Source organism: Lepidochelys kempii, chromosome 2 (assembly GCF_965140265.1).
Source record: "Lepidochelys kempii isolate rLepKem1 chromosome 2, rLepKem1.hap2, whole genome shotgun sequence".
Taxonomy (NCBI): Eukaryota; Metazoa; Chordata; order Testudines; family Cheloniidae; genus Lepidochelys; species Lepidochelys kempii.
The window spans coordinates 265,662,211-265,683,309 of record NC_133257.1 but is presented as its reverse complement, the minus strand read 5'-3'; the positions used below and the strand labels follow the sequence as shown (position 1 = coordinate 265,683,309).

General features: G+C 55.7%; 1 protein-coding gene across 3 annotated transcripts in view; it reads right to left on the bottom strand.

Annotated features, from left to right (window-relative positions):
* The window catches only part of LOC140907880 (tumor necrosis factor receptor superfamily member 16-like), a 46,339-nt gene that overhangs the window by 4,325 nt on the left and 20,915 nt on the right, over positions 1-21,099 (bottom strand). For all 3 annotated transcript variants that reach the window (XM_073334857.1, XM_073334854.1, XM_073334856.1), the window contains 4 exons: positions 18,607-18,739; positions 16,075-16,452; positions 4,937-5,153; positions 1,195-1,340 (listed from right to left, as the gene is read on the bottom strand). In XM_073334857.1, the coding sequence (XP_073190958.1) occupies positions 1,195-1,340; positions 4,937-5,153; positions 16,075-16,452; positions 18,607-18,739 (874 nt within the window). The remainder of the gene's footprint in view (positions 1-1,194; positions 1,341-4,936; positions 5,154-16,074; positions 16,453-18,606; positions 18,740-21,099) is intronic.

Genomic DNA, 21,099 nt, shown 5'->3' with positions numbered 1-21,099 from the left:
TGGCCAGTTTCTAGCCATTTGTTCTTCTGCCCACACTGGCGCGTAACACAACTAACCGTAATAGCTGTGGCTTCCCTTTAAGGAGCTAGGACCCAATCCTGCCACATTTCAGAGCTCTGAGCACCTCTTGCTGTGGCAGGTTGGCTGGAGCAGGCCCCCAGGGTGAGAAAGCCAGAGAGGCTGCAATCTTTAGCCCCGGGGGGCTCCAAAAAGAGCCACTCGAACCCATTATCTACCCAAATAAGCACCCGGCCTGGTTCCATTCCTGGTCTGGGTCCCTGTATTCATCCCACAGTGCCCTCTCTGGCTGATTTATGCAGCGGCACCAGCCAGTCCCTACTTTGTCCTCCCCACCCGGAGAGATGGTGGCCCCAGACTAAGGCTATACAGTGGGAGGGGACACAGGTGCCAACTTTTGTCAGCGCCGGTGGGTGCTCGTGCCCCACCCCGCCCCAACTCCGCCCCTCCCTGCCCCTATTGGATCCCTCCCCAAATCCCCGCCCCGGCCCCGCCTCCTCCCCCAAGCGCGCTGCGTTCCTCCTCCTCCCCACTCCCTCCCAGGCTTTCCACGCGAAACAGCTGTTTCACGGCGCAAGTGCTGGGAGGGAGGGTGGAGAAGCAGAACCCAGTGGTGCGCTCAGCAGAGGAGGCAGAGTGGAGCGGAGGCAGAGATGAGCTGGGGTGGGGGGAGCGGGGTTGGGAGCTGCCGGTGGGTGCAGAGCACCCACCAAATTTTCCCTGTGGGTGCTCCAGCCTCGGAGCACCCACAGAGTCGGCGCCTATGGGAGGGGACCCTCGGGGCCCATAAGGGCGTCTATCCGGCAGCCCACTTTGCCACAGCAGCCACTCCATCTGCAATGGCGTGGTCCCAGCTTCCTTTGGGATTCCTCATGGGTGGACTGTAGACCAAATGCTGCCTCTGTTTGGTCCCCAGGGGACATTTTCAACTGTGGCGGACCCCGAAATTGCTAAGGCCCAGACTTCCTGGGTGGGAGGGGGGGAACCTGGAAACGGGTCCATCATACTCCCTGGGGGACAAAGAAACCGCCAATGCTCACACGCCTTGGGGGAACCCCGAAACCGCCAAGGCCCCTCGCCCCAAGGGAGTGGACGCTACCAAGAACGGCCGTGCGTGGAAGAGGCTCCCTCCCTGGGGTGTGTGGCCCTGCTGAGGCGCGGCTGAGACGGCCTTACCCTTGTTGAGTGGGTGGTGCTCCTGCAGGCTGTGCGTGTCGAGGAAGACGCCGCTGTCGCTGTGCAGCTTCTCGCCCTCGGGGGAGGCCCCCAGCTCCCCAGCCCTGGCTTTGGCCAGCTGCTTCTTCTGCTTGCAGGTGTTCCAGCTGCAGCGGGGGAAGGGGGAGAGCGGCTGGGCTCAGTAACGTGCTAGCCGTGGGGGGGGTTGGGGGGTGGAATCCTTGTGTGCACACATGGGGAGTTAATATGCCCCCTTCGCACCCCCGGAGTTTAGCCTCCTCTCAGCGGAGCGCCCACACTTGACTGACCCCGTTGCAGCACCTGGCTTGCCCCCGACCGTGGGGTTTTAGCCGGCCCAGTCCTGCGCATGCAGCCTCGGCAGGGAAGGGCTTTCGGGCTCAGCTGCGCTCTTTCTCTGCAGGCTCCCAAACTGCAGGATAATTCCCCCCGCCCGGTCCCCTGCAGACCCCTGGCACAGATGGCTCAGCCGGGGCTGGCTGCTGGAGCGGAGGACGGGGGTCCTCCTGCCGTCTATGTCTCTCTGCCCCTAGCCAGCCTCCACTTCTTTCACCCTCCCTCTCCGGCTTCTCTCTGCCTCTCTCACTCCATCCCTTTCTCCAGTGCCGCCCTCCTCCCCATCCTCCCAGCCCATGCATGGAGGAGCCCGGTTTGGAAACAGCTTGATGCATCTTGCACCCCCCACCCTCCTGTCCCCAGCCAGAGAGCTGGGGCAAATGCCCGTGGCTAGTGCTAGTCCTTTAGCGCCGGTCTGTGCACGGGAGCATGTGTCTAGTGCAACAGGGAGAGCACTGGTGAAAGGTCTCATAGGGCACGAGGAGGCAGCAGAGGGTGCGGTCCTGGGACTCAGGATGCCTGGGTTCTGTCCCTGGCTCTGCTGTGCGACCTCAGACGAGTCACTCCACTCGCTCTGTGCCTGTTTCCCCTCCCTCAGCTTGTGTGTGTTTAGGCCCTTTGGGCGGGGCTGTCTCTTACTATGTTCGTACCCCCCCCCTGGTAGCGCCTAGGGCTGGCGGACGGGCTCTGGGCCCCACTGCGCCAGGTGCTGTACATGCAGGACCAAAAGACGCTCCCCACCCCATAGACCTCAGAATCGAACCAGGGCCCTACGCTCGGCTGGAACCGGACACTGCTGTGCTACAGACAGCCATAGGCAGCCAGGGCCCAATCCTGGGAGGTGCTGCCCCACCCCGCCCTCCCTGTTGGTGCTAGCAGGAGGTGAGACATTCAGCAGCTCCCAGGACTGGCCCCCAGTGACCAGGCACCCGCTAACCAGAGAGGAGAACAGGGGGTGCATGGCAGTGAGCAGCAAGGGGGGAATATATCTAGGTAGAAGAGGCCTCGTAGAACGCTGTTTGGGGCAGGGACTGTGTGTTGGGTCTGTGTTTGTACAGCACCTCGCACAATGGAGTCCTGGCCCAGGCCTGCCGGGGGGGCCTACATATATACTGCTCCGGCTGAGTCCGGCATCAGAACGTGGCCCTCGGTGCTCAAGTGACTTGCCCAAGGTCACCCAGACTCTGGAGCAGAGCCGGGAATCGGACTCAGATCTGCTACGTCCCGAATGCCGGCAAATACAAGTGGTGTAAATCGCCACCGGCCCCAGCGCTTGCAGAAGGAGCTGTGGGTCTGTACTCAGGGTGCTCCTCACATCCTGGGGGGAAGGGGTCTGTCGAGTGAATGCTCTCGGATTCACCACGCAGAGGGAGGCTTGGGGAAAGGAAGCCAGGGTGAGCGAAGGGGGCGGAGGGGTCTATGATCTATATGGCAGGAGGCAGGATGGGGGGGACTATGATCTATATGGCAGGAGGTGGGACGGGGTCTGTGATCTATATGGCAGGAGGAGCGACGGGGGATCTATGATCTATATGGCAGGAGGCAGGACAGGGTCTATAATCTACATGGCAGGAGGAGGGACAGGGGGGTCTATGATCTATATGGAAGGAGGAGGGATGGGGGGGTCTATGATCTACATGGCAGGAGGAGGGACGGGGTCTATGATCTATATGGCAGGAGGAGGGACGGGGTCTGTGAACTATATGGCAGGAGGCAGGATGGGATCTATGATCTATATGGGAGGAGGAGGGACCCACTCAGCTCTGGAGTCTCTCAATGTGAGTGGAATAGAAAGAATGTAAACAAGCGGGAAGGGGAGCAGGGCGGCTCAAACACCACGAAACGAAATAAATCCCCAAACACAGGCACAAAGAGAGCCGGCCAGGGGTTGGCTTTGCACTTTCCAATAGAACAGCCAGCGGTTTGAAATCCTTTCAGCAGGGTTCCCATTAATCTACCGCCCACTCCTCCGGTCTCCCCAGCCAAGGCCAGATACAGAGGGAGAGACGGATCTAATCTGGCGCCCCAAACGAGGTTTAATCCTATTCAGCCACTGGGCCCCAGCAGCATGCCCGATGCAGCAGGGGACACGGCCCCTTCTGTGGGCCAGCCCTGCCCCGAAGGGAATAACGACGCTCTGCCCGTCCAGTTCCCCGGCTGAACATTTGTGCACGGCGGGCAGGACATGGTGACCGGAGGGCAAATCCCTCCCTCCGGAACAGGCTGCGACCAAGTCATCCCTGGCTGCGCTGCACCCGCAATGGACTTGGCCCAGCGGCCTCAATGCAGATGCACTCAGGATCCACTTGGCCCACTGAATCCAGCCAAACCCTCTTAATACTTTGTGCCTTCCGTCTTCAAAGCGCTTTACAAACACCCCCCAGTTCATCACTCTGCCCTGCCTGCCCCCTGCATGGTAGGAGGTACCTCCAGATCCCAGCCAGGAAAGCAAAGCAGAGGAGGGCTAAGGGACACACCCAAGGTCACAGAGGCAGTCAGTGTCAGAGCCTGGGTTAGAAACCCAGGAGTTTCCAGCTCCCAGTCCTGTGCTGAGCCCCTAGACAATAATCTTGCTCCTCCTTCCTGCCATAAGACAAGTGCTGCCCCTTGGCTGGATGTCCCTCCTATTGCTTTCATACAGTATGTTTTATCAGAGCCCGGGGAGCTCAGGTGTGAAGGGGATGCATGGTCAAGTGGTTAGCTCACAGGTCTGGGAGTCAGGCCTCCTGAGTTCTCTTTCTGGCTGTGCCACTGACTTGCTGTGTGACCTGGGACTAGTCACTTCAACTCTCTGTGCCTCGGTTTCCCCATCTGTGACATGGGGATAATGATACTTCTCTGACTCCTGCGGGTGAGTGGAAGGCGTATTGAGGAGAGCAACTGGATGCAAAGCGCAGGAGGAGATGAATGTCCATACCATGAGGAATGGGCAAAGTGGGAAAGATCCCAACCCTCACAGAAACGGGCCTAAGCCCTGGACTTTGGATCCAAAGCTGAACTTCCCCAGAGTTTCAGGGGGTGTGGTGTTCTGATTCTAGCCCATTACAGCATTAGGGACCGACGGGAACATCCCCAGAGCTCAGGGTTTGGAGCTGGGGTCCTGGTTTGGGCCCATGTCCGGCAGGACCCAAAGGGCTTTGCTAGGCACCAACGGGGTAAGACATGAGGGGTCCCCCCAGGAGGGGGAACAGCCAGGCCAGAAGGGGGGGGTCAGCTAGCCCAGGAGGGCAGCCTAGTCAGCGTGGCTGTGGAGAGCACTTGCTTTGCTGGCTGGTGCCCCGCATGGGAGCCGGCTTATGCTGAGCGGCACCGGTGACCCCCCTGCGGTGATTCTCCCGGCACCCCCTCCGCAGAGCTGGAGCAGCCCAGTGAGCCAGGCCACACGTACCATTTGAAAGCCACATAGGCCAGGAGCCCCACCACCACCGCGGCCAGGATAGAGCAGTAAACGGGGATGATGTTCTTGCTGTTGTCCGGCAGCGGCGGGAGGAACTCGGAGGAGTTGTTGGGGGAGGCGCTGCCCTCTGACTCAGACAGCGGGGGCTTCTTGGGGTGATCCTTGCGGGGGTCCCCCTCCGTGCGCTTCAGGATCTGCAGCTCTCTGTCTGCAAGTGAACACAGCCGACAACATGAGATGCTTAAAAGAGACAGAGAGAGACCCATGCTTACCCCCTACTCCCCAGGCACCTCCATTTGCGGGGCCTCGTGTGAGACACTGGGCCCTCTCCCAAATCAGCAGCCATGGCTCTTCCCCGCTGTCTCCCCTCTGGTGGAACATTTTCCATCAACGCTTTTTTTTTTTGAGCAGAAAAAGGCTTTTTTTTAGCACAACAGAAATGCTTTTTTCAGGTAAAAGTTTCATTTTCATTAAAGCTCTTTGAGTCTGCCTCAAAATGGATTTTTTTCAATTTTCAGCAACCAAAAGCCAACTTTTGAGAGGTTTAAACTGAAAATGGTTTAATTTTGGGAGTTGTCAGAAACCAATGCATTGCAGGGGGGAGGGGGTTTGACAAAAACTCAAAAATTTTCAACAGGAATTTTTGACAAAAAAGTTTTTCGTCAAAACTTTTTGCTGGGGGGAGAGGGGCAGAGGTTAAGGAGGACTACAGGAGCCCTGGGATAATATCTGCCTCCCAAGTGGGTTTTGTGGGTTAATAAATGTTTGCAAAGACCTAGCACATCACATGGTAAGCGGATGGCTAAAGATCATTCTTGTGGTGGACTGTCCAGGCCATTTCCATGAGCTGTACGGAAGTGGTGGGTTACTACGGGGAAGAAAAGTGACGTGTCTAAAGTGATTTTCATGCCAAGGGATGCTGAAGTGCTGTTCAGACAAAGGGTCCGACTCTCTTCTCACTTAGACTGGTGTAAATCAGGAGCAACTGCTAACTCAGTCAGTGGAGTTATGCTCCTGTAACACTGGGGTGTAAGGACAAGTGGGCCCTCTCCAGTACAGGAATCACTTCGCCCGCCAGTGAAATGCAGCTGGCCCTGGGTAGAGCAGCACACAGTCCCGCATTACACAGCAGTTCAGGACAGGGTGAAGACGAATCCATGGACGCTGCAGGGAGAATTTATGCAGGATGTAATGCCCCAAGGTGGGACTTGGCGTGGGGCGGGGGGTCATGCCCTGGTCTACGAAGAGCTCGGTGTTGCTCAAAAGCTTGTCTCTCACCAATGGGAGTTGGGCCAGTGAACAAGATTACCTCTCCCACCTTGTCTCGCTAAGATCCTGGGTTCGACCCGGCTCCCCTGACACTGCCAACGGGAGGATGAGAGGGCAATCGAAACAGACAAGGCAGAGTCATTCTCCCCATTGCGCAGGTGGGAACCCGAGGCAGGGAGCGATTAAGTGATTTGCCCAAGGCCACACAGAGATTGATGGGCAGCGCTAGCAAGTGAATACAGCTCTCCCGTGTCCTTCACCCAGTGCCTGAGCCACAAGACCTGCCTAACTTCTTGCTAGGAGGTCCCCCCACAGGGTGCCGTGGAAGGCAGAAACAACCCGGGTAGCTGGCCCAGCACGGAGTCGGGGAGTTCTAGAGCAGCCCGAAGGTCTGACCCTTGCCGGAGGGGCAGCCGTCCATCTGCGCCCTGCTGAACGTGTGAAGGCTCCAGCAAGCCGGTATCCTGATCTCATTCTCCGGACACGGCAGAAGCCGAAGGCCCAGGCAGCAGATAACAAAAGAGACCCAAGCGGGGCTGCATTCGCTCAGCCAGGCCCTCAGCCCTGGGGCTTGAAAACCAGCCCTGCAGCTCCCCTTCTCCATCCTCCCCGTCTGGCCCAGCTCGACCCCCTCCCCCTTCCCCCGCCTCCTGCCCTTTTGCCTGGCTACATCAAAGTCTCCACAATAGGCTGCGGCCTGTGAGGAGCATCTGGTCTGTCTGCTGGAAAGTGATGACAAGTTACGGGCCAGGGGGGGGATGCGGGGAGAGGCCTTGTCTATGGAGGAACAGCTGGAGAGGGACCAGCTTGCAGAGTCCCTCCTGCCTTTGAAGCTGCAAAGTGGGGTGCGTGAACTCGTTCTGCAGCTGCAGCTCCCCTCCTGCTTCACCCCCAAAGGGCGCTGGCTGCCCCCGATGTGCAGGGAGCATGGCCAGCGGGAGGCTGGCTGAACTCGCGAGCTGGCGGTGAGCTAGCCTCTTCCACCAGGCCCCTTCCCTGGCTGCGGGGTCTGAGCTCAGCTGGTGCAAAGCAGGCTCCAGAGAACTGCAATCAGATTCTCTCTGCGTCCGGTTTCGTGGGTGATTCAGCGGAGCCCTCTGCAGAGCCGTCTTGCCCAGGTCCCCTGGAACGCTAGGGAGGTTTAAGCTGCAATGGAGGATGTGAAGTCACCAGCTTTTCTCGGTGCCCTGGACCTGGACCTCTTGCTGCTTGGGGGAAGCGCTCCTCCAAACAGGAGTGGGTGGGCGAGGTTCTGTGGCCTGCGATGTGCAGGAGGTCAGACTAGATGGTCCCTTCTAAGCTTAAAGTCTATGTGTCTATAAAGCAGGGGGCGGTGAGGTACAAGCGCGTGGGGGAGTTTGAAGAGGGACTAGGCTCTGGAATTGTTGGCTTGGGTCACTCTCCGACCTCAACAGTCTCCAGCTGCGGCAGCTCAAGCAGAGATGAAAGTGGCATGTAAGTGTGAGCGTGTGTGTGTGCGTACGGGGGATACATGAGAACGGCGTGTTGGCGTGTGAAAGCTCTGGGTGGCAGGGACATTTCTGGTTATGTATGTACAGCGCCTGGCGCAGTAGGGCCCTGATCAGAGCCTGTGAGTGTTAATGAGATCATAAGAGGAAGTGCCTCATTTTCCACGGCTTGTGTCATCGGTGCAGAGTAGGAAGTGGATGCTCAGAACGACTGGCTGGATATCTTTTTTGCGATATTTCATTGGAAAATGCCTTTTCAATTAAACTGATTTTTGTGTGTGTGCAAAACTATCACTTTCAATGCAATTTCATTTAAAAATGGGAAAGAAACCTGTTCTGAGAAAATATCAAGATGACATTTTTGGAAGAAAAAGTGTTGATTTTTCATTTCGAAATTGAAAAAATGTTAACGGTTAAAAAAGGTCAAAAGCCAAATGAAATCTTTCAAACTCATCGAAACAAAACGTTTCGATTGCAGCCAGGACGACTTTTTCAGCAGAATTTCGTTTCACAGAAGTGTTTAAAGCGGTGGCTTTTCATCCCAATGTCAAAGCTCAATTTTTTTTGCAAGACAGAAAAGCCATTTTCTGAGCAGGTCTAATGCTAAGCTGCCCTGGTGGTGTGTGACACCCACGCTACACAGACTCGCGCTCGCCTATGGCGGTTGTGTGTGCATGTGGGTCAGTGCGTGTGTTGGTGTGAATGCACCTGGAGTGTGTATCAGGCAGCCACAACTCGTGCAGTCACGCGTAAACCGACAGAAGGGCTGGGTGCATGTTGCATGCAAAGACCAGAGGCAGCTGCTACATTCCCTTAACGGTAACACTAGGAATATGGTATGAGCAGAGACGGGGGAAGCCACCTGGTTCTATCGGAAACCCCCACAGACCCAGGCAGACGAGGGCTGTCTAGCTAACACTCACCCACTGTGCAGTATAACCCCCCCACCCAAACACACACACTCTCCCTTACGCAGCTGTGCTCTCCACTGGCCTACCCAGCCCGGGAGACTCACAGACCTTGTGGGCCCAGCCCCAGCAGGGGCCCAAATTCATTTCCCTGAGTGAGACGGGTGGATGAATTTGAGCAGGTGGGAAGCGCTGGCAGAATACGGATTCTCTCTGCGAATCAGAGAAGGTGTTTCCCGTTTAAGGAGCCAGGAGAACCAGTGGGAAAGTTAGGAGGTTAGGGACGGGTGCAAGTCGCTAGCAGTCAGACGCATACAGCCCAGCTTGCTGGGCACGGCTGCTAAGAAAGGCTCCGTTGTACGTTTGCATCACTAGTGCCCATCTCTGAACGCCTTGGACAACCCCTCCTGCTAGGAAGGGGCTAACGACTCCTGCTAATCCCGATGGAGTTCGGGGAATCTAGGCACTGCTATACAGGATCAGAGCAGTATCCGCTCACTGCCAGCTGCTTCAGAGGCAGGTGCATGAATCTCTGCAGTGGGCAGTTCTGGGACGACTTGCCCCAGGGGAAAGGTGCCTCTTAGCTTCTGTTACACAGCAGGTGGCTTAAGCCCTGAAGTATTAGGGTTTATCCCTTCCAAAACCCTTGGGTGTTTTAAATCCCTACTACTATAACTCTGGAGGTTCCTCTCCTCCATAAAAATGTCTCCAGTCCCTTTCGGAATCCTACTAAGCTCTTGCCCTTGGTGACCTCCTGTGGCCATGAGTTCCACAGGCCAATCCTCCCTCCACCCGACCTTGAATTCTCAAAGCATTCCTGGGGGTGGCTTACTAACCAGAAGGGCATTAAGGATCTGCCCCTATTGAGCCCCATTATGGCTGGTCCAATAAAAGGTGTTTCTATGCTCCCAGAGGCTGGTCAGCAGATCTGTGTGGGCCATAGATAATTACCACCCAAGCTAGGCACAGTGCATTCTCCTCCCACAACAGCGAGAGACATTTCCTCCTTTGCTTGTCTGCACTGCCTCCCTGGACTTCAGTGCACCCGCTTACGCCCCGTCTGAATTCGCTGCGTTAGGCTGAGAGCCCAACTGACAGATGTGGCTGGTTTCCACGTAAACGGAGCAGGGGCAAATGGCACCTGGCTGACTCAGATCACCTGCTCACTCACGGAGCCAAATGTCCCACCGCCAGCCTGACTGGGAGAGAGAGAACGGTTTTCCTGGCCCGCTGATCATCCACTCCTAGGCCCCGGTGCTGAAACCGATGACAGGGCAGATACATTTTGTGATGATCAAGACCTGAGCACCACCCAACTTATTACACCTGGAGCAATGACTGTCTTCCAGTCCTCGCTGACCTTGGCTGGACTTGAAGCAAAACTGCACCCCATTAGCACTCCACATCTGTCTCATCTCCCAGCAATGTGCCTTTTGTAACATGTCATACCCTTGCCAGGAGGGGTTTCCGTACTTGATTGTACAGGGGAAATTGCCAGAGTCTGCTCTGTGTGGCCAAATCCCGCCCAGAAGCCAGATGCCCTGCTGGGCTTCTTTAGGTGTTTGTATCAGAACAGGAGGGTTTTTTTCCCTGGACCTTTTTGGTTTTTTTTTAACATTCCAAGATGGGGACTGGTCTGCCCTGGCAGACATCAGGAGAGCTAGTGAGTGAAGTTAAGACATCACACAGCACTGAAATTTGAGCCACTGGGAGAGGGAAGGGATTTTTCATTGGTAAGTTCAAAAGTCTGGTTTTCATGACAATCTATTTCACTCTAATGCCTAATGAACACTTGGGAGAAAGGACACGTCTGTTAAAGAGTCAACCATCCGGCCCTATCAATTAAAGCAAAGAGCTCACAATAAACATCTCCGAGACCTTCCAGAAGACCGCCAGCAAAAACCAAGGAAGAGGACAATTGACGGTTCAGATATTTCTCCAGATAAATCAATGTCAGAACACAAAGCAACCTCCCTCCACCCAGAATAACCTTTCAGGCTGTCTTCCTCCATCATACGAGTGAAAAAAGGCCCAAGCCCAATGTTTTTAATATCCTTTCACCCTGCCACGCCCTGGACAGCTCCCATTTCTCCAAGCGGCGTTTGTTCCAGCGATGGCTCTATAAGCCTGCAGGCCATCCTGCAAACCTGCCTCATCCTCCCCTCTCTCCTGCCAGCCCCTCTCATTCAAACCGACAGGCGCATCTGAGTTTGGTCTTCTCTGCCCCGTGCGGTGTGGTGTTTGGGGGGAGGGAGAGGACTTTAATTATCTACTAACTAGAAAGGGACAAGCATGGTCATTTCAGAGGTCAGGGGTTGTGACCCTTCCTCTCCCGGGGGCTCGGCTCCTCCCAGTTTGCCCATGTTCTGAAATTCAAGAGAAACTGGAGATGAAAAAGCTTTCTTAAGCCACTAACAATATCTGAGCCCAAGAGCCGTTTCCCAGGTGTTTAATCCAGGCTAGTGTAAAGGACGGGGACTGCTCCACAGCTCGGAGTACGTCTACACTAGGCCTAGAAGGTGCCGTTTCCCGCTCGGCTAGATGTACCTGCGCTACTCTAGTCGAGTGAACAGGCTAAAACCAGAGAGGCAGCCGCGGCAGCATGGGCAGTGGGAGGATTAGCCGCCTGACTATGTACGAGGCTCTGGGCCGGGGCTGGGCTCAGGGCTTCCCGCTGCTCACGCCACCGTGGCTAGACTTCATATTTTCAGCGCACTAGCTCGATCGGAGCCGGCCTGGGTATTTCTCCTCATGCTGAAAATGACACGGTCCAGCTCCGGTGCAGTTCTCTCTGCTGGGACTTTTCCCTCTCCCCTTGATTTCTCTCTTTCTTAATTTCATCCCATCGCTTGTAATTCAACCCACTCGTCCCTCCCTTAAACACCCCTCCTCCACCCCCTTCTGAGACACCTGTCATCTGCCCCTAGGGCCTGAGCCACTGAAGTCAGTAGAAAGATGCCCCCTGATCACAGGTGCGGGAACTAGGGGTGCGGGAGGTGCCGCAGCACCCCCAGGTTTTACGCTGGGCTCTGCAGCCGGCCTGCGCCCGGGGCTCCATTGCTGTCCCCCACCCCCTCCAGGGTCCCAGCTGTGGGCCCTGTGCCTACCCCCAGATGTGGTCCCAGCCTCGGGCCCCTTACCCCTGTCCATGTCCCCCCGCCCCTCCTGGAGACACAGCCCTGCTCCTGGACTCCACTCTGGGGGGAAGTGAGGAAGGGGGAAGCAGGCTGGCTTTCTGCCCCCCCCACTATTAAAAGTGTTCCAGGGCCCCTGCCCCTGACTGCAATGGATCAGGCATTTATTGATGGGCCCCGGGCCCCAGTCCCCCTCCAGCTCTGCCCATCTCCAGCACGTCAGTCGCTCTCTGCCAGCGACTGACTATGGCGTTGACTCCCCGAGACGGTGGAAGAGCCCTGGGGAAGGAGGAGACAGAAGAAATCTGGCGGGTTAACCCTGTGTGAAGAAGCTGTCACTCATGGGACCCCGGCCCTCGGTGCCTAGCAATGGCAGGCAGAGCCAGTGCCGTCCCCTTCCCAATAACACAGCAGCTCAGGGAGTGTCAGCAGAATGTGGACGATTTATATTATAGCAGGGCCTAAAGGCTGCCTCTGAGGCTGGGCACCTTGCAGCTGTGCCAAAGGGACAGCCCCTTTTCCACAGGCCCACCTCTGCCAAGGTCATTAAGCGCCATTGAAATCAATGGAAGTGAGGTGTCTAAATGCATTGGAGGATCCAGGCCCTGCGGCCTAAGTCCACAAGACAGACAGAAGGTGGGAGTCTAAGATGAAGCAGAGAGCCTTGCTGAAGGTCACCCAGCAGGTAAATGGCAAAGGCAGGATTTGAACTGACGCCTCCTCAGGGCCAACACAATGATTCTGCTGCCTCCGGGTGCCGTCGCTTGCCGTCCAGTTGCTGTGGCCGTTTGGTGAGTTGGAAAGGCCGTTTCTACATTGCTCCCTGCAGGTCCTGGTGGGTCACTCGGACAGAGATCAGCAGGTGGTAACTCTCAGAGTGTGGGTGGCGCTGGAGGAGGAGAGCCAGACCCCGACCAGCCTGGTGCTCCCTCCTCTTGGACCCCAATCCTGCAATGCACAGGGGCTGGGTTTCACTTGCACAAAGGACCTTGGTCGTTTCGAGCAGTGTGCAAAGCAGCCACCTTTCCCTGAGCCCCCGCTGCTCTGACAGAAGTTTCTTCTTCCCGATCACTAGCCAACACCTGGAAATAGGTGTTCTGGGGCCGCCAATGCGCTGCTAGCCCTGGAGGATTGTGAGACATGAAAAGCCATGCCATTCTGATTCCCAGCTGGCCTTTCACCCTACACAATTTTAGCAGCTGGCGGCCCACAATACTTTGCACATACATAGCCCCTGTGAGCCGAAGAGCTCAAAGCACTTTCCTTTCATCCCCATTTCCTAGATAGGGAAACTGAGGCACAGAGTGGGTAGGTCAATTCCCAGATGCCCCAAGGACCTCATCCAAAAATCTTTGTATCAGGCCCCAAGTCAGCGGCAGTTCCCAGGGCTGTAACAGCAGAAAACACTGGTTTGTTGCCCTGCCGATTCTCAAGATATAGCAAGCCCTGGACCTTGGCCCAGCATCCATTTCAATCCTGCTCTCATAATATCATTGACTGGAGATGGCTCCCCCGCTGTTCTATTATGGGACAAGCCTCTCCCCACGAACGCCCGCCCTGCCCCTGAAGAAGTGAACAGGGCCCAAGGATGCTGCCTCGTTCCAGCAGAGCTGCCCCCTCCCGCGCTTGGAATGGCAACGCCCCTTTGCCGGATACTTTCAAAAGCGGCGAGGACGAGATCACACGGAAGCTGGAGGCAAATACCGGGGAGACAAAGAAGTCTTAAGGGATTGGCGCTGCCCCCTCGGCATGGTGCTGCCACCCAGCCCTTTAATACACTCTGCTTCAGAGAGTTTCATTAACAAGCCCACATACTCACCCCGCAACAGCCAAGCGGGATTAAAGACACAGCGACCGGGACAAAGGGGAGATTAAGGGCAACCTAAGGAGGCTCTGTCCTCATGGACAAAAAAGCAACTGTTTCTCTAAAACAAAACCGGAGGGAGAGGAAGATGGAAAGAGAGAGGGTGGGAGTGTTTCACTGGATTCAATCCACTCTGGCCTCTGATTCTGGCCCTGATCCTCTTCCCGGGAACATGCCCTTCATTCTTCAGACAGATGATCAAGTGTGCGTGTGGGGGGCTAGCTAGACAGACAGTGTGTATGGGGCTGGATAGACAGACAGACAGTGTGTATGGGGCTGGAAAGACAGCCAGCCAGTGTGTATGGGGCTGGATAGACAGCCAGACAGGCCAAGATTTTCAGAAGTGACTAGTGATTTGGGTGCTCAGCCTGAGACCCCTTAGGGGATCCTGATTTTCAGAGAGTGCCGAGCACCCGCTGGCTGAGAATTGGGGCCTTTTTAGGGGACTCGGGTTGGCCATCCAAAAACTGAGGCCCCAGATATGTTTGTTGCTCCAGGAATATTTCCCCCATGGCCAATATAGCTCTAGTGAATGGCGGAAGAAGTAGGGCGGGGCAGCTCCAGGGAATGATGATGCGGGAAATGAGTTTTGTCCCTGCCCCACTTAGCTCAGTGCTCTCCAAATTCCTGCCTGGGGCTCTCTGTCACCAGTTCAAACTCAGCCCAGCTTGGCACTGCCCTGCAGTTTGGGCAATTTGTCAGGTCTCCAGCAGACACCAGCCTAGCAAAGCTATGGACACCAGCATTAATCAGACCCTTTGACATAGGTGCCAAGGGCCAAATGAGCTAGAGAGGCTGCAGGCCCCTTTTCAACCCTACCCGTGGTTTGCTCAGGCCAGGGTTGGTGTGATGGCAGCCAGCCCGGCTGCTTTCTGTTCTCTGGGGAGAGGACTCCAGTCCCCAGAGCTACCAACCCGGCGCCTTTCTTCAGCGGTAAATGCACAAGCAAAACTGAGAACAAGACAGAGGGAAGGAAAAAGGAAAACAGGTCTCAAGAGGACACCTAAGACAATCTGGGTCAAATCCTACCCAGCTCCCAAGCCAAGCTCCCACTGCCAAGCTCCCATCGATTTAAACTGGGCCAGGGTCTGGTCCGATCTGCACACATGGCTATCTTCCAATGCCAAGGCCTTCTGGGAAGGATAGGGGGAATGAGCCCCTGATGGGACATTGTCTCCCTCTTATCCCTGCAAGTTGAGCTATCCCAATACAAGGCACCAAGCCAGTCTCAGGCTAACGACATGACAGCTAGATTCCACCCCCAGCAATGGGCAAAGGACAGGTCCCATCCTAACCAGAGTGGATCACAAAAGGGGTGGGCGGGCGAGGAGGGAGACATGCTACAAGCATCAAGGTCATTTTCCTTCTACAGATTCCAACATAGGACATGGGTTTCTTTCTTTCTTTCTTTCTTTCTTTTTCTTTCTTTCTTTCTTTCTTTCTTTCTTTCTTTCTTTCTTTCTTTCTTTCTTTCTTTCAGTTATTTTTTAAAAGGTGGGAGGGAAAGGGGAAAATGATAAACCAACAAGGTCCAAAAACCAACTCACCCATGACCCACCCACCCAAACGAAAAAAGATAAATTTTTAATCTTCCAATTTCATCCGATCCCATCCCTACCCCCACATCCATTTAAAAAAATTCCAACCAAACTTTCTGATTTTTAATGCCATTTTTCAACAACAACAATCGAATTCACTCCTAAGGTGTCAGCCAGCTGGTCATAAAGTGGCTGGCCCAGCTCCACCTGTGACTGATCAGTTGCCTCCCAGCCAAAGCAGCAGGGTGGGGGTGGGTCAGGTGATAGTCGGTCCCTATAGAGGCCAGCCAGATCTCTGAGCTGGAGAACTGTAGGAAGTTTACTGCCAGAGTGCCTGGACCCAGAGGGGCCGAGAGAGAGGAGAGGGATGAACCGCTGGGACCTGCAGTTCGGGTTGGGCAGAGGAAATACTTTAGTTTGGTATTTAGTTAAGTTCTCTGTTCACCCAATAAATTGTGCCCTGAAACCGACTCTGGCCTGACATCCATCCTTCCTGGGCTGCTGAGCCAGCTTACACAGCTGTAATAACAACACACTGTTCCCCTGCGGCTGCGGGGTGGGGGGACGGACACACACAGCTTAGACTGTCAGGTCTTTGGGGCAGCGACTTTCTGTGTCTGGACAGCACCTGGCCCAAAGGCGTCCTGGCCTATGGCTGTGGATCCGAGACGCAATGGTGCCAGTCGCTGCGCTTACTTCTCAGCCGCTTTGCACGCCCCAGCTGCCTGGGTTGTCGTGAGTCAGCGGCAGGCGGGAGACGGGCCCAGCTGGGTTGAGTGGCCCCCTGTACCGCTCAACACACAACTCCCCCACCGCAACCCACACACCCACAAGAGTCAGCACACGCCCCCTCGCTCGCCACCCGGGCAGATCCCCCCAGCCCGCGCTCGCCCACCTTCTCCGATATAGCCAGCCACGCCCGCCAGAGCGGCCAGCGCGGTACGTACCCATGCACAGCGTGTCCGACGCTGGGCTGCAGGCGCGGATCATCACCTCGTCCTCATTACACTCCAGCCGGCAGGGCAGGCATGGCGCTGCGGAGCTCTTCTCCTCCGAGTAAAAGCCCTCCGGGCACTTTTGGCAGACAGTGTTGTCCGTAGGCCTGCACGGCATAGCTGCCCCATAGCCCTGCCCGCACACCTGGCAAGGCAGGCATTGGCTGCTGCTCCTGTTCTCCGCAGGCAGGTAGTGGCCGGGGGCGCACTGGGGGGCGCACACAGTGTCATGGGTGGGGGTGCACGCCTCTACGACCGGCACGTGCTCTGGGCACCGTGAGCACGGCTGGCATGGCTCCGTGGCGCTGCTGATGGAGGAGAACGTCCCATCTGCCGTGGAAAGAGAGAGCCATTGAGTTCAGAACCTATTCCTGGTATAACAGCCACTAGCAACGGATCCCGCACCTGTCAGCAACCTAACCACAAGCCACTTGAGTCAGAGGAGTAACTCCATCCGCTGCGGGTAGCAGGCTATTATAGTTACAGGCGCCAGCCACCAGGGGGAGACATGCTCATATGTCTGAACTCGGCCATTGAATTACCATTGCACAAAGCATTGTGGGTAAAAGCGGCCAAACCTCTAGTAGGGTGTGTTAATGTTAACCAGCTTGCATGTATACAGCCCAAAGCATTTTACAAATGGACTGATGAACTATACGCCAGAATGTCTTTATCAGCAGAGGAAATGCAGCCACCTCTGAGGTGGAACAAAGCAGCTGTTTAACAGCTCACAGCAACAGCCCTCCACCCCTCCGGATCGTTTAGAATAGGAAGTGAAAAGCTGAAGGGGGATTTAAAGAGACAGGATGCGATTATCTGAGTTGGGATCCTCAATGACCACAGGTGGTCAGGACCTTGGTTTCAGGTCTCCCTCGAAGGCAGCACAGTGCTAGTAAAAAGAAAAGGAGTACTTGTGGCACCTTAGAGACTAACCAATTTATTTGAGCATGAGCTTTCATGAGCTACAGCTCACTTCATCGGATGCATCCAATGAAGTGAGCTGTAGCTCACGAAAGCTCATGCTCAAATAAATTGGTTAGTCTCTAAGGTGCCACAAGTCCTCCTTTTCTTTTTGCGAATACAGACTAACACAGCTGTTACTCTGAAACCTGTCATTATGCAAAGTGCTAGTAAGTGACCCGAAGGGTGGAGTGCCACCCACACCACCTCTCCTGCTGACTGCAGGGTCTCCGGGGAGGTCTCCCCTCCTAGCACTGGCCCCAGCTGTCCCGGTGTGGGTGCGGTTCACAGCAGCAGCTGTGCAGTCACATGCTCAGCTGACCCAGGCCTGGACACGGCTTGTCCGTTTAGCGACTGACCCAGGCAGTGCGTCTGGACAGACAGGCCAGCTGAGGCTGGAAGGTGGCTTCCTTTAGATCAGCACGGCGTCCGATCAGCTTCAAAATGCCTCTCGCTGGGTGAATGTCCTCTCCAGGGGGAATAACGCGAACCTGGGCTCCCTGGCCTGGCTCAGGTCATGTGGGGATCGAGCTGGGTCAGTTCTCAGCCGCCACCAGGTCCACATCACGCGGCTGCGGCACGGCTGACAAGCTGAGCTCAGGGTGGGTGGGTGGCTCTGGCTCAGAGCAGCTGCAGGGCAGAAGTGCCGGGTTTGGGTGGGGCGGGGCCCAGGCCAGGAATAGCAGGTGGGGACTGAGGGATGCCGGCCGAGCGGTTGCTGGGGAATCACGCAGACCCCTGGCCCAGCTACCCCTGCTCTCACGAGCACTAACAGAACAAAGGCCCCCAATTTAGAAGAGGCTAAAGGAGGTCAGCCAGACCTGAGGAGCAATGAGATCTCTGCAGGTCTAGCTTACAGCGCTCATGGGTGGGTCCCCGTTCCCTACCAGGCCAGTAGGGAGAGGACGTGGCCTGGAGCTGGAGGACACTAGACGTCCCTTCCTATGCCGCACTCTGCTCACCCTATAAGCCCCCCTCCTTATACCCTTGCCCTTTTTACATGGGCCCATCCCCCACCATTTCTCCCTTCACTTTCCTCCCCAATGCCCCCGCTCACCCCAGAGCTCCCCGACCTCTCCTTGCCAGGACCCATCCCAGGACCCCTCCCCACACTCCCCCCTCATCCTACCCTTCTCTCATACACATTAGTCCTCCGGTTACCCTGGACCTGCTGATCAGGCCCAGTCACCCACACACAGCAGCATCTATGGGGCCAGTGGGATGCAATGGGATGAGGTGAGCGCCCTTTATAAGTGCCCGTTGAGGGGCTCGGCCCAGGTCCCGAGGCGTGGGGCGCACTAGGCCTGCTGCCTTAGCAGAGTGAGATGGGTCTATTGCATCACAGACAGGGGAAGGCAACCAAGTGATCCTGTAACTGACCACTGGGATGGGTTTCTGCACCTCCCTCTGTCACTGCTGGCCCTGGGCACTGCAGGAGACGAGATACTGGCCGAAAGGGCCATCCCCAGTTCCCTTGCCCAGCCGTTAGCCTGCCCTCCCCTCCCCGGGGTCCCCTCTACTCACTCTCTCTGCAGGGCTCGCACTCCGTGTTTGAGCTGCCGCACGGGACAGCCACACCATAGCCCTGGGGGCAGAGGTCACAGCAGCCCCCAAGGGAGGTTAAGCGTCCGCTCTTGCAGCCTTGGCGGGCTGAAACCTGCAGGGGAGAAGGGTGGAAAGAGGATGAACGAGGCAGGGCCCGAGCTGGCTGGAGAGCAGTGGGGGGTGAGGCTGCAGACAGAGACCCTCTGTGAGCATGGAGCTGAGATCTGCCTCGCCTGCAGGGAACCAAAAGGGGAAAAACTGTATTTCCCATCAGCTGCTACAGCCCAGACCCCCGTCTTGTTCTTTGGCATAGGAGTGTTAGATGGAGATCCCCCTCCGTGTTTCCTGTGGGTCTCTAAGCACCAGCATGGTGATACCTTTCGCTGACTACCAGTCTGGGCTGATGGCAGTGCCGTCCAGTTCCAGCCCAGCCCAGCCTTCCTGCTTCGCTCTAAAATAGTCCAAATAGCCAGCCAGTGTCACTAGAGGTCCAAGGAAACGGAAGGATTTATCAAGCCATACATGCAGTCCTTCAAAGACACACGGTGGCATTGTGGTCACAAGACCCGGTCCAGTTGCTGATTCTCCCTGGGTGACCGTGGGCAAGTCCTTTCATTGCTCTGGGCCTCAGTTTGCCCAGCTGTAAATGGTGACTTTGTCCGTCTTGCCTCTTCAAACTCAAAGGCCTTCAGGGCAGTGTGGGTTCATACAGCCCCTAACGCAATGGGGCCCTGATCTCGGCTGGGATCTCTTGGCGCTGGTGGCATAGAACTAATAATAATGCAGCTGCACCCACAGACCGCAAAGTGCTATGCCACCATGTGGGTTCACAGCTCCTTAGGCCTGTGCTTTATAGGGGGTCCGGCTAAATATCAGGGTTCCCTCCTTGTCTTTGAATCAATGGACTCTGCCCTAGCCCGAGTCTGGAAGCTCATTTCTCTGCCCCTTCTACTGGTGCCACCACCCAGTTGGTTTCCTTCTTCCATTCCCAAGCTTGCGCCCCCTTCCATGCCACCTACATGGGGCACCCCCTGCTCCCACTGCATTAGCCCCTCCCCATTCCACTCATTCCTCCCTCCCAGGCCAGCCGCTGGCCTTAGCCCATTAGCCCACGTTCAACACTCAGCAGCAGCAGAGGGGCCCATCCCTTCCTCTGGGGCACACAATGCATGGGTCCTGATCTGTGTCTGCTATCCAGCCTGCGAGCTCCTCGGGGCAGGGGATAGCTTGATGTATGTTTTGGCACTTACATAAAAGTACCATGTTCCCCCCCGCTTCCAGATGGGGGGACACTGAGGCGCAGAGTGGCAAAGCAAAGCGACCACAGTCCCAGGGCAAGTCAGTGGCAGAGCCCAGACCAGAATCCAAGTCTCCTGACTAGACTCAGCTGCCTGGCACTAACTATGCTGGCTGTTCACACCTGATCTTGCTGTTTGAATACAAGGTAGCCCAGGTACCAGAAAGAGTCTGGGCTTCTCTCCTCATCAGTCTTCCCCTCCCCACCCTCCTCTCTCCTCTTCCTTCCCCCTCTCCTTTCCTGGGCCCTTCCTCCTTCTCCTGTTCAGGGCCTACCAAAGGGGGGGGGGAGGGTGGTCTCCTCCCAGCAGATGGCTCTCTGGGATCTGACACCGGTGTGAAACCTGGGAAGTCATAAAGCAGTTTCCATATCAGAGAAGAAATCTGAGGAATGACAAGAGGCCCTAAAAACAGGGAGGGCCCGGGGGTGGGGGAGTAGACTCCTCTTCTAACAATGCCTGTTTGTTCCTTTCACATCTTCACAATGGGGGATAAAGGGTGGGAAAGTCACATCCCCTCCCCTCTGACAAGTCTCTGCGAATATGCACATCCACCCACAAACACAGCGGTGGACTCAGGTTAAACACAAACGCAATATAGCACAAGATGGTCCCATCTCTCTGGTTAATATCATCTTGCCGGAAACAGCAAATGATTCCAGAGTAAAGGGCTGAAGGCCAGGCCATGAGGCTCATTAACAAGAGCTGGGGACAAAAGCCTAAGGGGCGAACTTCAAAAGCTTTGGGGAAGCAGCTCTGTGTAGGTTCAGAAAACACAGGTGTGGTGCATAGGAAAACCTTTTGACTAATTTGTGAGCGCTCAGCTGGTCTCACTGTGTTCCATGTGTTAGACACTACCAATCAGAGCAGAAGTGTGTAAGCAGCTAGTAAAGCTTGGTGAAATTTCTCACACAAAACTTTCTTGGGGGTGAAAAATTGCTGATTCGGCAACACTGAAACATTTGGCAAATTTGTCCGGTCTTTGATGAATTGTGGTGGTTAAAAGAAAATCTTTAAAAAATCAAAACGTTTCAATTTTGTGCAGTTCAGAACGACTTTTTGTTTCAAAATTTCCTTTATTTACAAAACAGTCAAAAATGTACAGATGCTTGAAATGGAAACAAAACATTTCTTCTGACCCGAAACGAAACGTTTTCCTACTTTTCCGGCGCGCTGA